Source organism: Rousettus aegyptiacus, unplaced genomic scaffold (genome assembly GCF_014176215.1).
Source record: "Rousettus aegyptiacus isolate mRouAeg1 unplaced genomic scaffold, mRouAeg1.p scaffold_m13_p_3, whole genome shotgun sequence".
Lineage (NCBI taxonomy): Eukaryota > Metazoa > Chordata > Mammalia > Chiroptera > Pteropodidae > Rousettus > Rousettus aegyptiacus.
This window is the reverse complement of record NW_023416306.1, coordinates 26,734,839-26,755,142: the sequence shown is the minus strand read 5'-3', so window position 1 is coordinate 26,755,142 and position 20,304 is coordinate 26,734,839. Positions and strand designations below refer to the sequence as shown.

The window sequence follows — 20,304 nt, the reverse complement described above, 5'->3', positions numbered from 1 at the left end:
ACTTTTAGAATTATCACCATCAGGATACCTTCTCGGTATTTGGAATTCTAGGTTAAATAACACAGAAAAGCAAAGGGCAATCTGAGTTCATCATTTTAGCAGACTGTTCTAATTCTGTCTAGCAATTTCTTGTGAGAGTGGCAGGTCACAAAGGTAAGTCACACCTGTGCTATTTTGTGCCCCCACAACCCGCCCCTACCCTTCACACACTGAGAGACTCTTCTAGACTATATTTGTCTCAAATGACATCAGTGGCTGGCCTAGTGATAGTGCTGCCTCCAAGATATTTTGGCATTTACTCGTGTTCATATTTTTGGGCTACAAGGCCAGGTCACCCTTATTGCGAGCCCCACCAAATCCCTAGTCTTTTTAACAAGGACAGAGTGCTGGCTCCAGCAGCCCCTTGCCTCAGGAGTCAGCACTGCAACCCCTTCTCCCTTTTGTCCCTCCCAAGGGATGCTGTGTAATCAAGGAGGGCAGGTCAGAAATTGGGTCTGTCATTGGGAAAGCTCCCTACCGGCCTCAGGTAGCAGAAATGAGGCACTGGTGTCTGGATGGTAGTACCCTCACAGGCTGTTGGGGACAGAGCTGCAGGGGGCTGAAGTTAGAAATGAAGGGGTAAGGAGTTCAAAGGAAGTGGTAGGAGATCAAGGGTTTTTGATGATGGTGGTGGTGTGAGGGGGTTCGGAAAGGAGCTAGAGGAGGGCTGCAACTGTCCCTCTGTATGACCTCAGGCAGGTCCCTTTCTCTTTCTGGAACTCAGTTTTCCCATCTGTGTAAGTGTAATACATTTGGGTGACCTCTGGGGTCTTACTCAGCTCAGAGTGGTTGATTTTGGAAGTTAAAAGGGTAAAGAAAGGAGGTCACAGGACAGTTAGTGATACTGGCAGAGGTGGACAGAGAAGGGCTGACTGTCATGAACCGGGGCAGGGGGCAAGCAGAGGGCAGTGCAGTGAAGTGTTCAGATACCTCATTTTCCTTGTGGAAGCAGAAGAGGAGGAACAAGATAGTGGAAGCGAAAGTGGCATACTGGGCAGGTTAGAAGATAGTGAGGCATTTACTCAAGAGGCATCTGTAGTACTGTCGACCTGGAGTCAGACCTGGGTTTGATTGCTGTTCCATTGCCTCCTAGCTGTTAAGTCTCAGCTTTTCTACTGTAAAAAGAACTACAATAATTACCTCGAAGGATGCTGTGAAGAACAAATGAGACAACCCGGAAAGAGCTTCACAAACTCTAAAGGCTGTCAAGTCATTAGTCACCGGATCACTTCCAAACAGGAAGAACAATACTGGTCCTCCTCCGCTGAGTGGGTGGATCTCTTTTCTAGGTACATGACTCCATCCCTTCCCATTGCAAGCACGTGTGTGCGTGCATGCGCGCGCGCGCGCGCGCGTGTGTGTGTGTGTATAGAATTGCAGCTAACTGGCAGAGATCTCTGCATCCATGGAAGGCAATAAGCAGTCAGAGGTTTGCAGGCATGTGCACAGGTGAGCAAGCAGAGGCAGGAAAACGGCTACCTCCTTGAGAGACCACATGAAGGAAGATTTCATCTCAGTTCACTTTTCCCTGGTGGAGTGTTGACTGTCTTTTCGGACTTGATTCTTTCAGACACCCAGCTCAAAATCTTTTTTGAGTTAAGCTAGCTTGAATTTCTATTTTGCGCAAGTAAATGACCCTGATAACTCCACTAGGTCTTTGAATGACCCAGTGTCTACTACAGGGAGGGCAAGCAGCATGGCCTCAGTACAGTGATTCTCAGAGGGGATGGCCTAGGGTAATGGATAATTAGTCAGAGGACTAACTTGAAGACAGAACGGCATCTTGTCTCCTCACTTTATTATGACTCAGAATGCTGTATTTATTTCATAAAGTATCGAAAGACATGTAATAGTTATGCTTATCAAACGGGTACAGGCTGAGGAATCCTGTTACATACAGTCCTGGATAGATCAGGTAACCATGGGTTGAATCCTGGCTTGATCACTTTTCAGTTGTGTGCCCTTGGGTAAGTATCTCATCTCTGAGCTTCTTTCTTTGTGTATTAAATGGGTAATTATACCTCACAATGTTGCTCTGCAAATGAAAAGGGAAAATGAATAGTAAGCCCTTTCTAAACCTGAGGACCTGAATGGTAACACTGTAGAGGGAATTTCGCTGAAGAAATACCACAAAGGAGTTTGCAGAGGGCAAAGGTAGATTAAAAAAGGTAAAATGGCTGGAATTGGACCCATGAGACTACCCATTCCTCAAGGTTGTGTGACTGAGACAAGTAGCTTAACCACACTCACCTATAAAGGAAGTCCACCTACTCTCATGAAACTATTTGGATCCAGCGACTTGACTGCTATGCATCTCATCATGCCCAGCATACAGTAAATGCTTTAAGAATTACTATTGATAAATTCCCAGACAATTCACTTCAATGTTGTCTGCTTCTATGTTCCCTGACATCAGCTTAGTTTTGGAAGTTGTAAATACCTCCTATGGGCAAAGTTCCATCCTAGGTCCAGGAGCCAGAGGTTAATGGATTAGAGGCTAGAAGCTCGTGGCAGGCAGGGCCATCCCTCCCAGATCTGTGGTCTTACTATCACTTGCTGGGGCTTAAGACAACGAAGGGAAGTAAAACTTAAGGCCCATGAACCCACGTAGCTCATTTTGGAAGGATCTGCATAAAATGGTCAAATAGGCAAGTTATAGTGCCTATATATATAATGGGTAAGCACTAGAGCATGATCAGTTATGGATTAGAATGGAGTCTGTCAGTCCTAAACCCAGAAGTCAGAGCCTTTCTTAGAGGTTGTAGTTCCCTGAGAAACACATGCACCAAGGCACATAGTGAGGATGACCTACTTTACGGGACATTAAGCTATCACGATACCAGAGAAGACGACTCAACAGAACTTCTTATTCTATAAAAGACTCAATATATTTGACACTCTCATTTTAAAGAACTCCTTTTTGGTAAGGTTATTTCATTAAAATACTCCTGTGATACAGACTTATGTGATAAATTGCAGCCTGAAATGTCATCCTCTTAAGAATCCCCTAAGAACAATATAGTAGTACAGCATGAACTCATGGAACTTCTACAGTAATTTTCAATATCCCCAAATTACAAAGTAGCTTAACATTTATGTAGCCTATACTATATGCCACTGTTTTAAATACTTTACATATATTATTTTACTGCCATAACCATCCTATGAGGAAAGTAGAATACAGTTATCCCACCTTACAGATGAAGCAGCTGAGGCAGAGGTTAAGTATCCTGCCCGAGGTACCTCAACGAATGCTCTTAGAGTGGATTAATGTGGAGCCCTTGGCTAATGCTCTTTGCTTTAAAAACGAATTTAGCTTTAAAGGTGTGTTGAAAAGTGCTTTATGTTTATCTGAGCAACAGGTAAATAATGAACTGTAAGACCAGTCAGTGCCATGAAAGGGGTAGACTATGAGGAAGGGCAGATCACTTCCACTTTGGGAGGTGGGTAGAGGGTCAAGGAAAGTTCCACACAGTGGCATGAGCCAGGCCTTGAAGGGTAAAGGGTATCTGTGTCATACTTAGAAGGAGGTTACTTAATACAACACAAATATTAACAAGGCCGATGAATCAAAGAACTAAACCCTAAACAAGAGGCATAGCTCATGCACAATATTCTCTCTTCATTTCGATATCCAGTTTACTTTAGTTTCTGACTTTGGGTTTGGCTGTCATATACACATATAGATAATGGAAGCCCAAAACTAGTATTTTATTGTCTCTTCCTATAATAAACATCTTTTATTGTCATGTCTCGGTGTGCAAAAATACAATAAATCATCTTTGTAAAAAAGCACAGTGCATTCTTGCTATGGATCCAGGTAAAGGTATGGCAAATAAAAATCTCCCAACAGAGGGCAATGAGCACTTAGGTGGTCTGACTCTGGGAACTAAAGTGACATGGTGAAGCCAAAATAATCAACTTTGATGATGATACACTTAAACAATCAAAACCAAGTAAAGTATAGTATGACTAAAAATTTATAAGCAGAGCAGCAATAATCTAGAGAAAATATAATTAAAATATTCTGCTGAACATGGAATTATACCATATTTAAATCTTAACACTGATAAGACTAAGAATTATTACAACATAAAAGCATTTTTCTGAAAAAGTAGGTAGGAAGGTATGGTGTACAGGAAGGTAGCTTAGAGTCAAGGTTCAAGTGTATTTTTTTTTTAAAACTCTTCTGCACTAGATTCTACGTCTATGGTTTCAAAACTGGGTCTATAATCTATAAATAGGATGTTAATGAAAGTAGCATAAATACCTTTAAAAAAATCTAATTATACCAGCAGTTTCGTGACATATTGGTAGAGCTGTTCTGTAAATGCTTCGGAGGAAAACTTTTCCTTCACCCTGGCTCTGCCAGCCTGTCCCATCGAGGCTTTTAAGGAAGGTTCATGGATGAACTTTTCGATTGCTTCAGAGAAGTACACTGGGTCAGGCTCACAAAGGAACCCTGTGACACTGTGGACAATGGACTCCAAGGGCCCGCCTGAATTAACAGCAATGACTGGGCACTGCATGTACATGGCCTCCAGAGGAACGATGCCAAAGTGCTCATTGCTTGGTGTGTAAATCACACATGTGCAGCCATGGAGGAGTGAGATTTTCTGTTTGTCTGAAAAAGACCTCAAGAAGGTCACAGACTGGTCAAGGTCAGACTGCTGGACTATTTTCTTCAATTCTTGATAGTGTTCTACATTCTCCAGGACTCTCTCATCATAACCACCTGCTATGATCAGATGAACTTTGTCCCAGTCTTGGGATGTCAATCTTCCACGCAGCTTTACTAGGGCTTCCAGTGCCAAAGTCAGATTTTTCTTCCTTTCATATCTGTTGATGGAGAGGAACAGGAATTTTTTTCCCTTGGGGACCAGGTCATCAAGCTTTTCAGGGATAGCTGAGTCAAAGCTGGTGACATTCAGAGATGGATAAAGGACATCAGGGTTTATGTGAGACAGGGACTTGAACGTTTTCTTAAAAATGGCAGCTGTGAACTGGCTGTTGACCAAGATGCAGTCTGCCATGCCTGTGGTGTGTTCTTCCACCCAGTCGATTGGGGCCCTGTACAGGCGTTTAAAAAAAGAATCTCTCCTAGTGAGCAGCAGATCTGGGAAGTGACAATAAAACAGGATCTTCTTACGCCGTCTGGCCAGCTTGAATACTGGGATACAGGCAGACACCTAGTCAAAGCAAAAATCAACAACAAATAGTGACTGGTCAACTAAACTTCAACCAAATCGAAAGCACAGACACCCCACCCTGCCTGCTAGTCTGTAGGCTCCTCATGGGCAATGTCAGATTCTGCTTTGTGTTCTCACAGACTCCCACCCAGTACAATGGCTGGTTTGTTGAAGGCTGGATGCGTGCTAAATAGTCCAGTAGTTTCTTCTAGAACAGCACTGCTCAAAAAATAAAAATCTAGTAACCACGTTAAAAATGTCACAAGGGTTAATTTTAATATATTTCATTTATCTAAATTATTACCATTTCAAAATATAATCGATACTAAAAAAGTTAATGACATATTTTGTTTTTCCACATTAAATCTTTAAAAATCAGGTGCGTATTTTACACTTCTCAGTTCAGACCAGTCACATTTCAAGCGTCTATTGCCACATGCGGCTAGTGGCTACTATGCTAGATAAAATCACTCAAGGATTTTTCTCCTCCTAAGGAACCGAGTGAATGAACTATAGTCGTTTGGAGTGCAGGCTCTGGAATCAAGATTGCAGGGTTTGAATCTCAGCTCTACTAGCTAGCTGTGTGACTATGATGAAGTAATCCACCTCTCTCTGGGCCTGTTTCTTCTTCTGTAACATGGTGACAATTATAGTACCAAAAAACTCATATGGTTTTTACGATTATTAAATGCAATGGGATATGTAAACAGTTAAGAATTTAGTACACAGTCTATGCTCAATAAATGTTAACAGTAATCATTACTGAACATGAACTACATCCTAGCATTACCAGATTTTCCTGTTGGTAGTCTTTACAAATCACTGAATCTCCAGCTCACTGAACACATGAGAAAGGTAAGCTTTAGAGATATTGAGGGATTTATCCAAAGCCAAAGCTTAGTTAGGAAGTAGTAAATAAATGGAACTTGAATCCAGGTCTACTCCTTCCAAGGCCAGTGTTTTTCTCTACCTGCTGCAGTTTCAGCTGCCTCACACTTACTGACTAGTTAAGACATGCAGGGTGTTTGGTAAATGTCCACATTTCTTAAAAATAGCTTTCACGCAAGCAAGGATGATCAAAAGTAACTCAGGAGTAATAATGTGATACCATTTCCTCCTATCAGTTTGGCAAAGATTAAAATGGTTGATAACATCCAATGTGCCTAAGAGCAAGGAGCAACGGGCTCTATCATACATGAGAGAAAGTGGCACAACATCTTTGGAAGGCAAATTTGGCAGCAGCTACTTACATTTAAAATGAACAAGTCTTTGATCTAATTTTATTTCTAGGAATTTATTCAAAGGACAAGCTTGCGTAAGTACATATAAAAGGTAGAAGGACATTCCTTCTATTCACAAAGAACTGGTCACATTGCTGTGTCTTTTAACAGAAGAATGCATAAATTATGCTACACACACACACACACACACACACACACACACAAGATTTCTGCTACCACAAATAATGAAGTCTATCTCTAATACTGATATATAAGGATGTCCCAAATAGAAATTTTTGGTAAAAAAAAAAAAAAAAAAAAAAAAGCAAGTTGTCCAATAGTAGGTGTGTCATAATCCTAATTACAAGTAGGAAGACTTATTTATGAGCAGACACACATATGCTGGTGTAGCCATAGACAATTTTTGTAAGGCTACAGGATAAACTTTTAACAGTGGCTACTTTAGGGAGTGGAACTGGCATGGGACTTTTACATTATACTCTTTCATATTATTTGATTTTTTAGTCCCAATAAATGTTACTTTTTAAAACAGATTTTTTTTGGAGGGGCGGGAGGTGTTGGTGGGAGACATAAGGAATCTAGAATAGCTAGAGCCCAGATCCAGACTGGCGGACTTCACCAAGGCAAAGAATTTGGACTTCCCTACAAAAACTAATGTGAACCACGTTAAAGTTTTAAGAGACATGACATGTTTAGCTTCGTGTTTTTAACACATGACACTACTGAGAAACAGGATGGCCTGGCTCCAAGGCTACAAACAGTGGGATGCTCTGGCCTAGAAGTAGCATCAACAGGAATAACACAGAGGGAAGAGTTACAGAAGTAAAAGGTGACTGAAGGCTGATTTCTAATGCATTTGTTTCTTAGAGAGAACCCCGAGGCCTATCTGCTTCAGAATCATCCGACGAGTCAGTCTGAAAACGAAGATTTCGGGGCCCCACCTCGGGGCTCCTGGATGGAACTTCTGAGGGAGGGGCCCTGCAGCGTGCAACATTAAAGCGTCCACACTGAAGTACGAGAACTATCGTCACTCCCAGCTCTCATCTCTCCAGATCTTTTCCAATCTTTCTGAACCACAGACCAGGAGAGGTCATCAGAGGTCATGCAGCGTGCCCTGTACAGTGAGAAAAGGAGGCGCGGCGAGGGCCCAGCGTGGAGGCCTCACCTGGTCGCACACAACCACGTCGAACTCCTCGTCTCCGAGGAAGAGCACGTAGAGCGCCAGGAAGATCATGCGCACGTAGGCACAGACCGCGGCGCCACGGCCGCCCCAGCCCAGGCTGCGCGGCAGCCAATCCCCAGCGCAGCGGACCGGCAGGTCGCGGCTTTCCGCGAAGCAGTGGCTCGGGTCGTAGTGTGCCGTCCATATCTTCACGCTACACCCTCGCGCCTGCAGGGCCAGCGCCGCGTCCAGGACCAGCCGCTCGGCACCACCCACGCCCAGGTCTGGGTGCAGAAACAGCACCGACGGGTTGGGGCCCATCTCCTTGTCCTGAGCCTGCTTCTCCACCATAGCCCGGAACTTGGACCGGCGCCCGGCGCCCTTAGGTACGTGAGCGCCCGCTCCTTCCCTCGGCTCCCAGCGGGCCACTGCGGAGCTGACCACGCCCCGCAGCGCGTGCGTCGCCTCGGCCACATCAGCGCAAATCTGTGGGCGCCTAGTAGCTGCCGTAGAAAAACTTTCTCGTCTGACCATGGCTATATCTTCCCTTTGGTAGAGACTGGACTCTATGAAGGACTCTGTAATCCAAAGGAAGGAAGACAAAGGGTCTGTACGTTTCACACAGCAGCTGACCAAGTCTCCTGTAGCAAAATTTCTACAGGCATGTGGTGGGACAACCCAGGCGTCCTCGGAGTCAGCGAGGACCCTGCCAGCAGGTTTCGGGGCGGGGCCTGACCCAATTTCTCCAGCCGCCGGTCCTTTGAGATCTCCATCGCTTTCCAGCGCTTTGCTTCACCTCCTGCCACCCTCGTTTCCAGCATGGTATGGCGCCTCTGTCCGTCCCTCCTTAGACCCCGCTTCTCCATGGCGCCCTGACCTCTACCTTACGCCTTGTCCTTCTTCCGTGGTTTCCTTGCTTTTCTCTCTATCCCGTTCAGGTGCAAGTCTCGGCTGTCAGGGCCACGGTGTTGGGGGCTGGCGGGCAGCGCTCACCTGTCACCTTGTCTCCCTTTACAGCCTGGTCCGACCCCCAGTGGCACTAACGTGGGCTCCTCAGGACGCTCTCCCAGTAAAGCAGTGGCCGCCCGGGCGGCGGGTTCCACCGTCCGGCAGAGGTAAGGATCCCAGCGACCCTCTTGGGTGTGGGCTCAGAGAGATGCGGCCCAAGAATTCGCTGGTCTTGAGAAGGAGATTCCGAGATTTTAAATTCACAAGGGCAAAATGAGCCTCAGGTGACATGGCAGTAGGAGGAATGGGCTTCTGGTCTTTTGTGTCTGGAGAAGGAAGTAACATTTTCTTCGCATTGCACAGTTTTTGCTAGCACTAAAGGAAAGTTAAATCGAAATAGGGTCAGAGACAACTTTGACAAAACTGATGTTGAACTGGTGTCTTTGGCTCTGAGCGTTGCACTCACATTTCTACCTGGAGGTCCCATACACACTTAATTTAACATGACTTGTCGGACACTAAACTCAGTCTCGGATCATTTCAGCCCTAGCCTACCCACCGTTATATTTCCTTAATTCCATATGGCACTGCTGTACACTTGTTCACCCAAGGCCAGAACTTAAGCGTCATCTTGGATTTTTCTTATGCTTTGTCTCTGTCCAGTTATTTGTCAGACTTTAAATTATATACATGAAAACCTCATTTCTTTCTGTCTCCATTTCTATTGCCCCAATTTAGCGGTCAGCTCCTCTTCATCTAGACGTTTGCATTTTCTGCCTAACTCTTCTACTTTCCAGGTCATTTCCACTCCAATCAATCCTGTGCTCTGATTCTGTCACTCTTCTACTTAGTTTCTCTGTTTCTTCTTTTCTTTTCTTTTTTGCTGCAGTTAGAAAGGGGCAGGGAGAGACAGAGGTTCTTGGTGATTTTTTTCAACAGCTTCTCTCCTCCCACTTCCCTGTGATCCAGCAACAGGGAGCTTATTACTGTTTTCTGAACTCACTAGACCCCACCCCCAACACTCAAACGAATTTCTGTTTATTCTCCCAAGATTAAGCTCAGAGTTATTTCCACTTGAGGCCTTCCCTGACTCTGAAAGTGGCAGCAGCAGCAGCTACTAGTTTTCCCTTTTATTCTCGAAGTACTTCATTCATGTTGCGGTATCATTTGTTTCTGTATTTATCTCTTTCATCAGACTTTGACAGAAACTGTCCAAGTCATCTCTGTTTTACTGTGAGGCCCAATACAATAAATGATAAATGAATGAAGGAATTAAGCAACTTTATTGTCTTGGATTTTTGGAGGAACTAAGTGGGGTTTTATCTAGAGAGGGTAAAACCTTGAAAGGGGATATATGAAACCTCTTTGTAAAGATGTGAAGAATGATGAGATATTTCTTGTCGGCTACAGTAGATAAATCTAAAACTGATAATTTGAACTTTACTGAGGCAGATTTCAGCTCAGAGGAAAGCAATTTTGATAAACTGTGAAAAGCAATTCTAAACAATTAAAAATTTCCTGTCACTAAGGGAGGGCTGAGATGGACCAGCTGGAAAGTGTCAGGCTGCAGTTTAGGTTATATGTGTTTGGATTGCTGTCCCATTTCCACCCCGGATTTCAGAGATTTTTTGTGCTGGGATTGAAAACATGTCCTGTAGGTCTGGTCCTTTGGGAAGTAGGTCTGGTTAATAAGAATTGGTAGTACTGTGGCAGGGAACTTTGGCCCTCTGAGAATTTTTTAAGAAGAAAAAAATCACATTTATCTAATGTAAATAAGAACAAAATAACTTATTAGGAAAAACAAAATAACTGCTGTACAAGTGAAATGGAGAAATTTAAACATTCGAAAACATGCAACTTTTCAAGTTGTGAGTATGGATATCTTTTAAGATTTAGTATGGCTAGGGCTGGTGTAAGTTGACAGATCATGGTTGTACGTACTGACAGATTCTACAGTGTTCCCTTCTAGAATTTTGGCACTCTTTAAGTGTTACATAAATATAATAGGTGTTGGCTGACTATATCTCTCTGCTTTGTAAGTCTCTATGAAAAAGTTGAAACTAATGGTTTAAAAAGTTGAAGATAATGCTTTGTATTATGGAGTCAGCAGATTTGCATTCTCTCTCCATGCTCAGTGAGGTGAGAGAGATAGCATTAACCTTGGAAAGAAACGTTATGGGATTTAAGGTCAGACTGGGGTTGAAGCCCTTGCTCTTTTCTAATATAGTATAAAAGGAGAGTGCTATGAGGATGGAACGGAACAATAATGCACTGTAAAGTGTAAAATGCTCCACAGTATTCAAGCAGGCCTAATGGGAATCAGAGATATTAAGATGATGGAACAGCCAGGGATGTTAAGACAGTCATCAATAGTAATTGAAGGAATATGCCAGGCACTGTTTCAGCGCTGAGGATGTATCTGCGAACAAGATAGGTAGGATTTGGTCTCATGAACCTTAATATTCCAGTGTGGGAGATTGTAAGCAAGTCAAATGAATAAATAAGGTAATTTTAGGCAAGAAAAGCTATGAAGAATAGTAAGCCTGGGTGAGGGCTATAAAGTGGTGGAATTAGGGTGTTGGTGGATAGCTGTTTTAGATAGAGTGTTCAGAGTAGGTGACATTTAAGTGGAAATCTGAAAGAAGCGAAGGAGTAGATGGATCATGCAGTGGTCTGGGGGAGGAATAACTTTCCTAGATGAAAGGAATGGTTAGATGTCAAGATTCTTAAGGTGGGAATGAGCTTGGCCTCTTTGAGGAACAGCCAGAAGGCCATCATGTTAGAACAAAATAGGTAAAAAGTTACTTATGAAAACCATCATGTCAAGGTATAGGAAGAGTGAGGCAGTGGCCAGGAAAAAAAGAGTGAAATAGACCACACATAAAATTGAAGAGATTAAAATGGGTTCTATTAACTTCTGCCTACTTCCCAGAGGAGGCATAGGAGGTATTTTGAGTATATTTTGGTATTGCCAGGGACCCTGACTTGCAAATCCTCTTCTCTATTGCATGTGCCAGCAGATGTAAGAAATCTTAAAAGAGGCCAGACTGATTCCTTTGGAGCTCCTGTAATTCCAGGAGATTTTGAAGACAGGACCTGGAGTTTGAAGGTCATGGGAATAGTAGAAAGTGCATGGGTCCTTGTCCTCGCTCAGCCTGTCACTTAGTATGTCCACATGGGGTTTACTGTCTAGCTCAAGTTCCCTTTAATAAACAAGGAGGAAAATTTTAGGTACCTGCCCCACAGATTAATGTGTATCTCGGTGTGTGAAAGTTCTAAGAGTATGGATTACTCTGTAAACCCCTGCACAGTATGTTTGCTGTTTACAATCAGTTTTCCCATAGAAACAGTCAAACGAATGGAGTTATAAGTTCCTATGCCACCATGTAACCAGTAATTAATATATCTGAAATATAATCTTTGTAGTATAGTAGATCCAAATTATTATTTGATGCTGATTGCTCTCACAGTTCTAGTATGAACACAGCTCATTTGCTGGACCCCAAACTGGACCCAGAACTCCACTCTTCCATTTCATGTAGCAGGGCAAGCTCCCTGATCTCTAACCAGTGCTTAGTCCATTAAAGGGTGAGGTAAAGTCCATGCCAGGGTGAGATGAGGTGGGGATTAGGATCAGAATTGGGAGGGCAGCGAGAAGAGCTGGTGAGGATAGGGTTTTCACTTATGGTTTCTTCCTCTATGCCCTCTTTTTTTTTTAAAAAAATCTAGAATCAGTAGCCCACAGATAACTGGAATGGGATTTTAAGAGCAGGTATCCTGGGTTTTGGTTAATTGTGAGGGGCAGTGATGAGACAGAGCTTACCCTCTCTCTTCCTTTCCCCTTACCTAGAATTTCTGAGTTGGTGGTAAATGGACTGCAGAAAACTTCTTCTGACTTCTCACCTTTACTACTTACTCTCATGTGTAGCACTTTAGCCCGGAGGCGAGATGAGAAGTGGATGGGAGTAGTGCCTTGTAGGGGAATAGTTGTTGAGTGGCTTCCCCAGTGACTGAGGAGGAGAGGGAAAGGTTCCTGGGCCTGTTGTGGTCGATGGCCTACGTGCTGTTGGGCTATGTCCGTCTGTATGCCAGGACTGCCTGCCTCACACAGCTCATGCCACGGGCTTTGATCCCGTTGTGAGGGACAAGTTCTGGTTGGGTGTTTTCTGTACTTTTTCACATCCTGACTCACTGTCCACAATCTGTGGTCAGTATATCAAAATAGTGAAATGATTACAAAATTGTTTTTTTTAAATACATGCTCCATTTCGGAACCTGGTACAATTAAAGCTTAATGTTTTTGTCTCTTGTAGCAAATATAGTAATTTAAAAACATTTTAAAGTAGTCATTTAAAAATCACATTATAGTTGACCCTTAAACAACAGGGGTGCCACACCACCCACCCACCTACTGCCCTGCAGTCGAAAATTCACATAGAACTTTTGACTCCCCGTAAAGTTAACTACTAATAGCCTACTAATGACAGGAAGCCTTACCAATAATATAAACAGTTGATTAACACACGCGCACACACACACACACACACACACACATATTTATGGTATTTATTGAAAACTGCATATCAGACCCACAAAGTTCAAATCCATGTTGTTAAGGGTCAACTGTATATAGATTCAGGGCATTTTAGAATAGGTGTTTATTACTTGACTTCACAAAGATACACGTGAACAGAAGTTGAAATACATTGTCTAAATTAGTTGCCTGTATGTGTGGGTAAGTGGATGGGCTGTGGAGTCAAAACTGGGTCTACAGCCCAGCTCGGCCACCTGCTTGGCTGTGTGGTCTTAGGCACTTTGCTTAATCTTTTCTGAGCCTCATTTCCTCATGTATCAAATAAATGGTAACTGCTCTCCAGGGTTATCATATACATTACCATATGACAGGTACTCGATTCATAGTGGTTATCATGACCAGTGGAGTAAAAACAAGAATATGGGATGTACTAACAAAAAGCGTTTTCTTTTTTTTTTTTTTGGTTCTTTAACAGTGTAATGGTAGCATATGTAATATTGTCATTATAAGGGTTCCCAAGAAAAGGCTGTTTGTAGCATTTTTTCTCTTACAGGAAAAATGCCAGCTGCGGAACAAGGAGCGCAGGCCGCACAACCTCAGCAGGCACTGGGGGGATGTGGCGATTCTACACGGAAGATTCGCCTGGCCTCAAAGTGTAAGTCTTGGGAGCAGACCTCGTGTCTCTGTCTAGTATCCCAGAGCCACTTGGCAGCACTCTGTCTACCACCAAGGGTGCTTGCTTTGATGAAATTGACAATACACGGCAGCTTCATTGTGCCAGGTGGGCTGAGTTTGGTTTGTCAGTATATCAGCCAATTAATTTAGTGCCTAGAATGACATCTCTTCATGGATTGAGTGAAAGCAAGGGAAAATCTTCATGTAGCTATATCAAAATAAATTATGAGAATAGAGAGAACTGGAGGGAAAACTGCTTAACTAGATGAAACTGCTCTTCATTTGGTGTTCTTGTCCCACCCTGAGAAATAGGGGTGACATGTGAACAGGAATTGGGCCATTTTTCAAAACTCCCCTGGAGGCATAAGCTGACATTATTAGAGCCTAATGGAAGTTGCTGCATTAGGCTGCGTTACTGAAAGTTTTTTGGCCTCCTTACCTTTCATGGGTGGCGAGTAGACCCAGGAGGGTGAACATCTCACTTTCCAAGTTCTTGGGGCACAGAATGCTCATTAGGTGATAGGAATGAGCATCTGGGGAATCCTTGTCTCCATGCCTTGCTCACTTCACTTTCTTGAGTTTCTGGTACTGTGTAGTCGACCTGATCCCACAGTTTTCTGATCAGGTCAGCTCCAGGACAGCTGTGCGTACAGCTGTTTCCTGACTAAACCCAGTGGATGAGGAATTGGAATGATGATGACTCTTATTTGCATAGAACTGTAGGTTCGGAAGATCAGGTTTAGGGAGACAAAGTTATGTGTCAAAGATAAGCTAGCAAGAGCTGGAACCAAATATTCTGACTGTTCAATCCCATACCACCTGTCTGGTAGAAGAGACAAAATTAGATTTATTTGGATTAGTTTAATTAACTTGACCAATAGCTTGGCTTAGATCACAAATTTAGTTTATGAAGACTTACCCAGAATTCTTGAAGACTTGTAAGATGAGCATGTTTTTAGGAAATAGTTGTTAGGGTTGGGGATATGTGAACTGATGGCATTCAAACAACTTTTGGTCTTTGGTAGAGGTAAGTTTTCTGAGTATTTCAGAGAGACATTTTTGAAGCCCTTGCTCCTTAGGGTATCCAGGGGCCTCTACTTAAACCCTTCACAAGAAGTCAGGAAAGCTGCTCTCTTGTGGGCCAGCCTCACTTGTGCTCGCTCTGGGATTTCACTGTCCTGCAGCCAGGTGTGCCCATTGCTACTGCTTGAGTATTCCTAGGAATCGATAGAAGCTGGTCCTTGAAGTGTCATTAAGCACATTCTCATCACACCAGAAAGAGGTGTTTTTGGTGAGAGGACACAGTTGAGAATTAGTATCCACAAATCCGTATCTCGGAGCAGTCAAGTAACATCTTACAGCTTGTTGGTTCTTTGTAAGAGTTTAGAATTTTTTTCAGGTTGATGATAATAGTGTTTTCTGAGAGCTTATTATAAACATGTGTTGTGTGTGTATTAATTTATTTAATATCTCAGCGATCCTATGAGAGGTACTACGATCATCACTACTTTACAGAGGAGGTAACAGCTTGGAGAAGGTTAAGTAAGAGGGCCACAGTCATAGCTCATAATTGATAGAGTTGGCTTTCAGACTTTGGCACTTGAACTCAGAGCTGCACTCTCAGCTTTATGCTCTGTGGTGGATGTTACTCTAACATTGCTTTAAAGTAGAGAGTGTGATCAGGTGCAACATGATGAAGATCTCTTCCCATGTATTTTTTAAATTTGTTTACTCTTGTAATTGTGCAGATTTTTAAAGAACAAAATAGTGTAGTGTAGTAAGGGCTTTGATCTCTGTTTTGTTTATTGTTCACTGGAGGATTCTGTTACCTGCTGCACCACTGGGTTACTCCACTGCCTTAATTGTTAAGATTTATGGGGTCTTTCTCCTTCCATTCCCTAGTTGTATCTGAGAGGTGAAGTGACATCTTGAATTCAAAACCATTGTTGGCAGGAAGAGTCAAAAAGGCCGGGGTCTGTAACATTTCACTAAAGTCAGCATTTACAGGTGGTGTAAACTTAAGGCATTCTCCCTGTAAGAAACCTATGTACCAACTCTCAACTTGAAAAGCATTTGATTTAGGGAAGGACTGATGAGTAAAGTCTATTTCCTTCCAACAGTAAACTCATAAATCAAACTGAACACATGTTGCCTAGAATGTCTGAGCCTTGAAGATGGAAATCTTAAAGCAGCGAAATGAACAATATGTGTGGGATCAGAAAACTTAAGTTCAGGTCTTTAATTCTGGCTGTGTGTTCTAAGGCAAATAATCTCTCTGGCCTCAGTTTTCCATATTTAAATTGAGATTAATATGTGAGTTTGTTGATTAAATGGGATTATATATTTGAAAATACTTTGTAACTTATAATGTGATTCTCTTTGTATTTTTAGTATATCATGTTTAGACAATAAAGATTGTCTTTAAATAATCTTAATTTGAAATAATACTTTTGATATTTGAATCATTTGCACTTAAAGAGGTTTGGGAAATTTTACTTGTTTTTATTATGGAAAATATCAAATACATGAAATTTGACTGGTGTCTCAAAAGACATCAGATCATTTTATTTGTATATATTTTAGTACATTTTACTAAAGGATAAGGATTCCTTCTGTCAAAATAATAAGAATGCTATCGCCACACTCTTAAAATGTCCACAATAATAATTTGGGTACTATTTTGTAAGGATGTAAATAATACTCTTGGATGCACTTAGGTACTCTCCCCCTCCTCCCTCCCTTCCTTCAGGCAATCTTTAGTATTGCAGATATTATAATGGATTATCACTGAAAGTAAGTGTGTCTTTCCTTCTTATTTTCAGTGGTCCTGTTCCAGTATTGGTTATGAGTCTTCTGTTCATCGCTTCTGTATTTATGTTGCACATTTGGGGCAAGTACACTCGTTCATAGATTTGGCTACATCCATCTGTCTATCATCTGAAGAAGGAAAAAAACCCAACGTATCTTGGACCAAAAACATGGTGATTTTCTGTTCATGAGAAAGACATTTTCTGTAAGCTTACTGTTTTACAGAGAATTTATCGAGAATTGATTTTAAGGAATAGATGTTTTTCTATGGCTAATAAACTTTTTAATTCATTTATATCAAGTCTTATTGTTGATGCCAGGGCCTTTAGTCTCTGCTTTTTGATATGTAGGAAACATGTCTAAACATGTCTTGTGGAGATTATTGGATTGACAGTTTCTTAAATGATCATGTAATCATTCAAATTCAAGGTTCTTTAATTGGCCTTGGCTTGTTTTCTCCTAGGTAATTCTGTTCTGGTGATTGTCATTTTGGGTGCTCTGCGGTTTTTAAGGATTGTGCCTATGACTCCATCAGGCAAATCTGTTTTCAGAGGCATCTGGTACCCAGGAGTAGTCATAGAAGTGATAAATGAGAAATCTTAGATGAAACGTTTGCTCATTCTGTTTTTTTTGTCTAAAACCACAGATAATATTTTTGCCTCTTATTTTCTCCCAGTTCTTAATTCTGTGAATGTAGACCAGGGGTTTCCATTTATTGACCAGTTGTTCCTAAACCTGTTTTGAAATAAATCATTTGATAATTGACTATATCAAATCAAATTTTGTTTTTATTTTGAAAATTAAAGACCTTTCTAATGAGAGTGAATATCAACATTTCAGGCCTGAGTTGATATAATTCCAAACCAAAATAAAAAATGAAGTTTTAGTTTGCTTCTGCTGCCATTCTGGGCATTAGCATCCAGTTTCTGATAAACCCTAGGAAATACCAAGAATAGCTTAAAGGTGCATATATTTCAAGAGTCTAGGACCCTAAACCAGAATTTCTAAGAAGAAATCCACATGAAATGCCTTAGGCATCCAGAAAGATTACAGCATGATAAAGAGGTATATTAGTTAAAAAAATAGATAACTTAAAAAACATCTCTCGTAAAGGAAGCTTAAAAAATTTCTAGACAGTTAAGCAGTTTCATAAGTGTTTTTCTTAAGTTCTGGCTGTAAGGTAAATTTAGGTCCAAAGTACCAATTTAAATGGTTAAAGTATGTATCTTTAAACAAGATTTCCTGGGGCACTCTATGGTTAAGTGTGCTCTAGTAAATCCTTATGAGTAGCAAGTGATTGGAAAAAAATTATGAAAAACTGGTTCCCTTGGATCTGGGAATTGCTTATTGCTTGAAATAGGTATCTTCATTTTGAGATTCAGGGGAAGAAGGTCTCAAATTATTTGGAAGAAATTAAAGATGATAGTATCTATAACAGATTTTTTTTCCTGATATTCAGGTTAGTGGTACCAAAAATAGCTAAAAGTTATGGAAAAGAAGTCTGTTCCTCTGTCTAAAGGGGTCTGTTTTGCTCTGGGAGAACTGCTGAAGCCACTTGGGGGAGCTGTTGGGTTGTGAGGGGCATATTCTCTTTCCTGCACAGTGCTGCCTGTTAGATCTATCTGCCCAGCAGTGGTCTCTAGTGGATTAATAGTGGAAATTCTCTGAATTTTCTGAGCTAGTGACTTATAAGAAAATACTAGTTTTCAGTGGCAGAGCAAGGAGATGCTTTATTCATCAGAAGGAAAATTAAGGGTTGGGCATGAAGATGTACATCTATTTTGTATCTTCTTTTGGCTGTGTTGTTACAATGCTATATAATCCTAGTGTTCAAGCTTTTTTCCTTTTTCAATTTTTAAAAATTGTGGTAAATTGCACATAGCATAAAACATACCATCTTAACCATTTTTAAGTGTGTCAGTAGTATTTATTAAGTACATTCATATCGTTGTACAGCCATCACCACTATCCATCTCCAGAAGAAAACTGAAACCCCACTAAATAGTAATGCCTCTCCCCGTTCCTGCTCCCTGGCACCACCATTCTGCTTTCTGTCTCTATGAATTTGACTCTGTAAGCACCTCATATGAGTGGAATCAAACAGTATTTTGTTTATGTGACGAGTTTATTCCACTTAAACTGCAGCCTGGGCAGAGCCTTTTAAGTCATTGGGGAACAACCACGTTAGGGAAAGGGCGAGTCCCTGAGACTAGTCCAGGATGGAAAGACTAGGAAAATCTGGGCACAGTAGTGCCCTGAACACATTTCAGTGAAACAATAGTTGAGAGATTTGTTCCCAGGAGAGGCGAAACATGGCATAGCTTCTTTTCACATCTGTTCTAGTCTAGGCTCCAGTTTTTTTTTCAGGTGTTAATGTCCTCATTGGAAGAATGGAAAAAGACAATCTGAAATGCAATATTAGCATCAAGTGAAAATGGATGGAAATGTCTACAAAGCTGGCTTCATTCAACAGAAAATACAGTACGTGGAGTTCCGATATGCATGGCGCCATGCTCTTGATTCCCTTCCAGCTGCCCTCGGGGGTTTCCAGAACCGCATCGGCCCTCCCCTTGGATGCTGCAGGAGAGGGGACAGGACCAAGTTTGTTTGACTCTTCCGATGCACTGCCAAGCCTTCCAAACTCTGCTCTTCTTGCCCGTCCTGTAGGCTTGAAAGTGTGTCTGACCTGAGTTCAGCTGCTGGCCCTGCTGTTTACCAGTTGTGAGAACATGGGGGACTCACTTTTTTTCTCTAGGTCTTATTCTTTTATGTGTAAAGGACTATTAGTATTATAATTTCCGCCAAATAGAATTAAGTGAGAAGAATGATCCACCAATGCTTTGTTAATTACGTAACAGTTAAGTGCTTATTCTCCATAATTTTAGAGATGTAGGTTTCTTTATTGGATCAATAATCTGATGAGGAATTTACTGTTTGCCCCATTTTACACAAGAGGAAACTGAAGCTCAATAACTTGTAAGTGAAGGGGCTGGGATTTAACTCCAGATCCCTGACTTACCCACTGGATTACATAGACGGGTTATTACATATTTTGTGGTGAGGGTGAGGGAAGGCTGTCACAGCATTAGAGAGCTTCCACAATAGAGCTTTTAAACATAACACAACTCCAAGAAAGTGCCACTCAATCGTTTGGTATGCCTCAAGCATTACGTGGCTTGGAGGTTTTCGGCACTACGGAAGGAATCCAGTTTATTTTAGGCCTGAGCTTTGTTCACTGTGCGGGATTCTTGTGGTTGTAGAGAAAGCATAATGTTTATTCACTCGACATTTGCTGATCCCTGTGGGCCATGTCCTTTTATTGGGATTTTACAAATGACCTGGCACAGTCTCTCATGGCTTAAAAGGGCTGGGCATTTGGATGCTAGGATTTTAGTCCCACCTGGGGGTATCAGTTCTAAGTAGCTATGTGTATACGGAGAAACCAGACAGGAAACACTCTCAAGGCCCCCGCAACTATTAGTGAAATCAATAGTTGAGACCAAAGTTTAAGAGCTCATATGCTCATGGCAGGTGGGCCATGGTGCCAGGAATTACAAAAGTAGCACTGCCCCCCAAAAATCCATTCTGTATGATCACTTATCTAACAGGAAAACCAGGGAGCCTTGGGATGCCCGAGCTGGAGGGGCTGAGAGTTCATTGTGTCTTCCCATTGTATAACACCAGTGACTGGGGCCCAGAGAGGAAAAG

General features: G+C 41.9%; 2 protein-coding genes across 3 annotated transcripts; one reads left to right on the top strand and one right to left on the bottom strand.

Annotated features, from left to right (window-relative positions):
- Nucleotides 1-1,817: 1,817 nt before the first annotated feature.
- On the bottom strand, nt 1,818-8,077 carry ALG2 (ALG2 alpha-1,3/1,6-mannosyltransferase). 2 transcript variants are annotated; one of them, XM_016125995.2, is made up of 3 exons: nt 7,635-8,077; nt 4,310-5,228; nt 1,818-2,074 (listed from the first exon to the last, which is right to left on the bottom strand). In XM_016125995.2, the coding sequence occupies exons 1-2, from the start codon at nt 7,980-7,982 to the stop codon at nt 4,326-4,328; spliced, it is 1,251 nt and encodes a 416-aa protein (XP_015981481.1). In that variant the 5' UTR covers nt 7,983-8,077; the 3' UTR covers nt 1,818-2,074; nt 4,310-4,325. The 2 variants fall into 2 exon arrangements, with proteins under 2 accessions (XP_015981481.1, XP_015981480.1); XM_016125994.2 differs by having other exon boundaries at nt 1,818-5,228.
- A 218-nt stretch (nt 8,078-8,295) lies between these two features.
- Nucleotides 8,296-18,503, top strand: SEC61B (SEC61 translocon subunit beta). Its single transcript, XM_016125996.2, has 4 exons — nt 8,296-8,453; nt 8,649-8,746; nt 13,667-13,768; nt 16,611-18,503. The coding sequence occupies exons 1-4, from the start codon at nt 8,451-8,453 to the stop codon at nt 16,696-16,698; spliced, it is 291 nt and encodes a 96-aa protein (XP_015981482.1). The 5' UTR covers nt 8,296-8,450; the 3' UTR covers nt 16,699-18,503.
- The last annotated feature ends 1,801 nt before the right edge of the window (nt 18,504-20,304 follow it).

Bases quoted from the DNA above. Each gene is read 5' to 3' on its own strand.
- SEC61B (XM_016125996.2), top strand. The intron at 8,747-13,666 runs GTAAGGATCCCA...TTTCTCTTACAG, and splicing joins GGTTCCACCGTCCGGCAGAG to GAAAAATGCCAGCTGCGGAA. The intron at 13,769-16,610 runs GTAAGTCTTGGG...TCTTATTTTCAG, and splicing joins GATTCGCCTGGCCTCAAAGT to TGGTCCTGTTCCAGTATTGG.
- ALG2 (XM_016125994.2), bottom strand. From the start codon at position 7,982: ATGGTGGAGAAGCAGGCTCAGGACAAGGAGATGGGCCCCAACCCGTCG. The intron at 5,229-7,634 runs GTGAGGCCTCCA...TGCTTTGACTAG, and splicing joins ACGTGGTTGTGTGCGACCAG to GTGTCTGCCTGTATCCCAGT.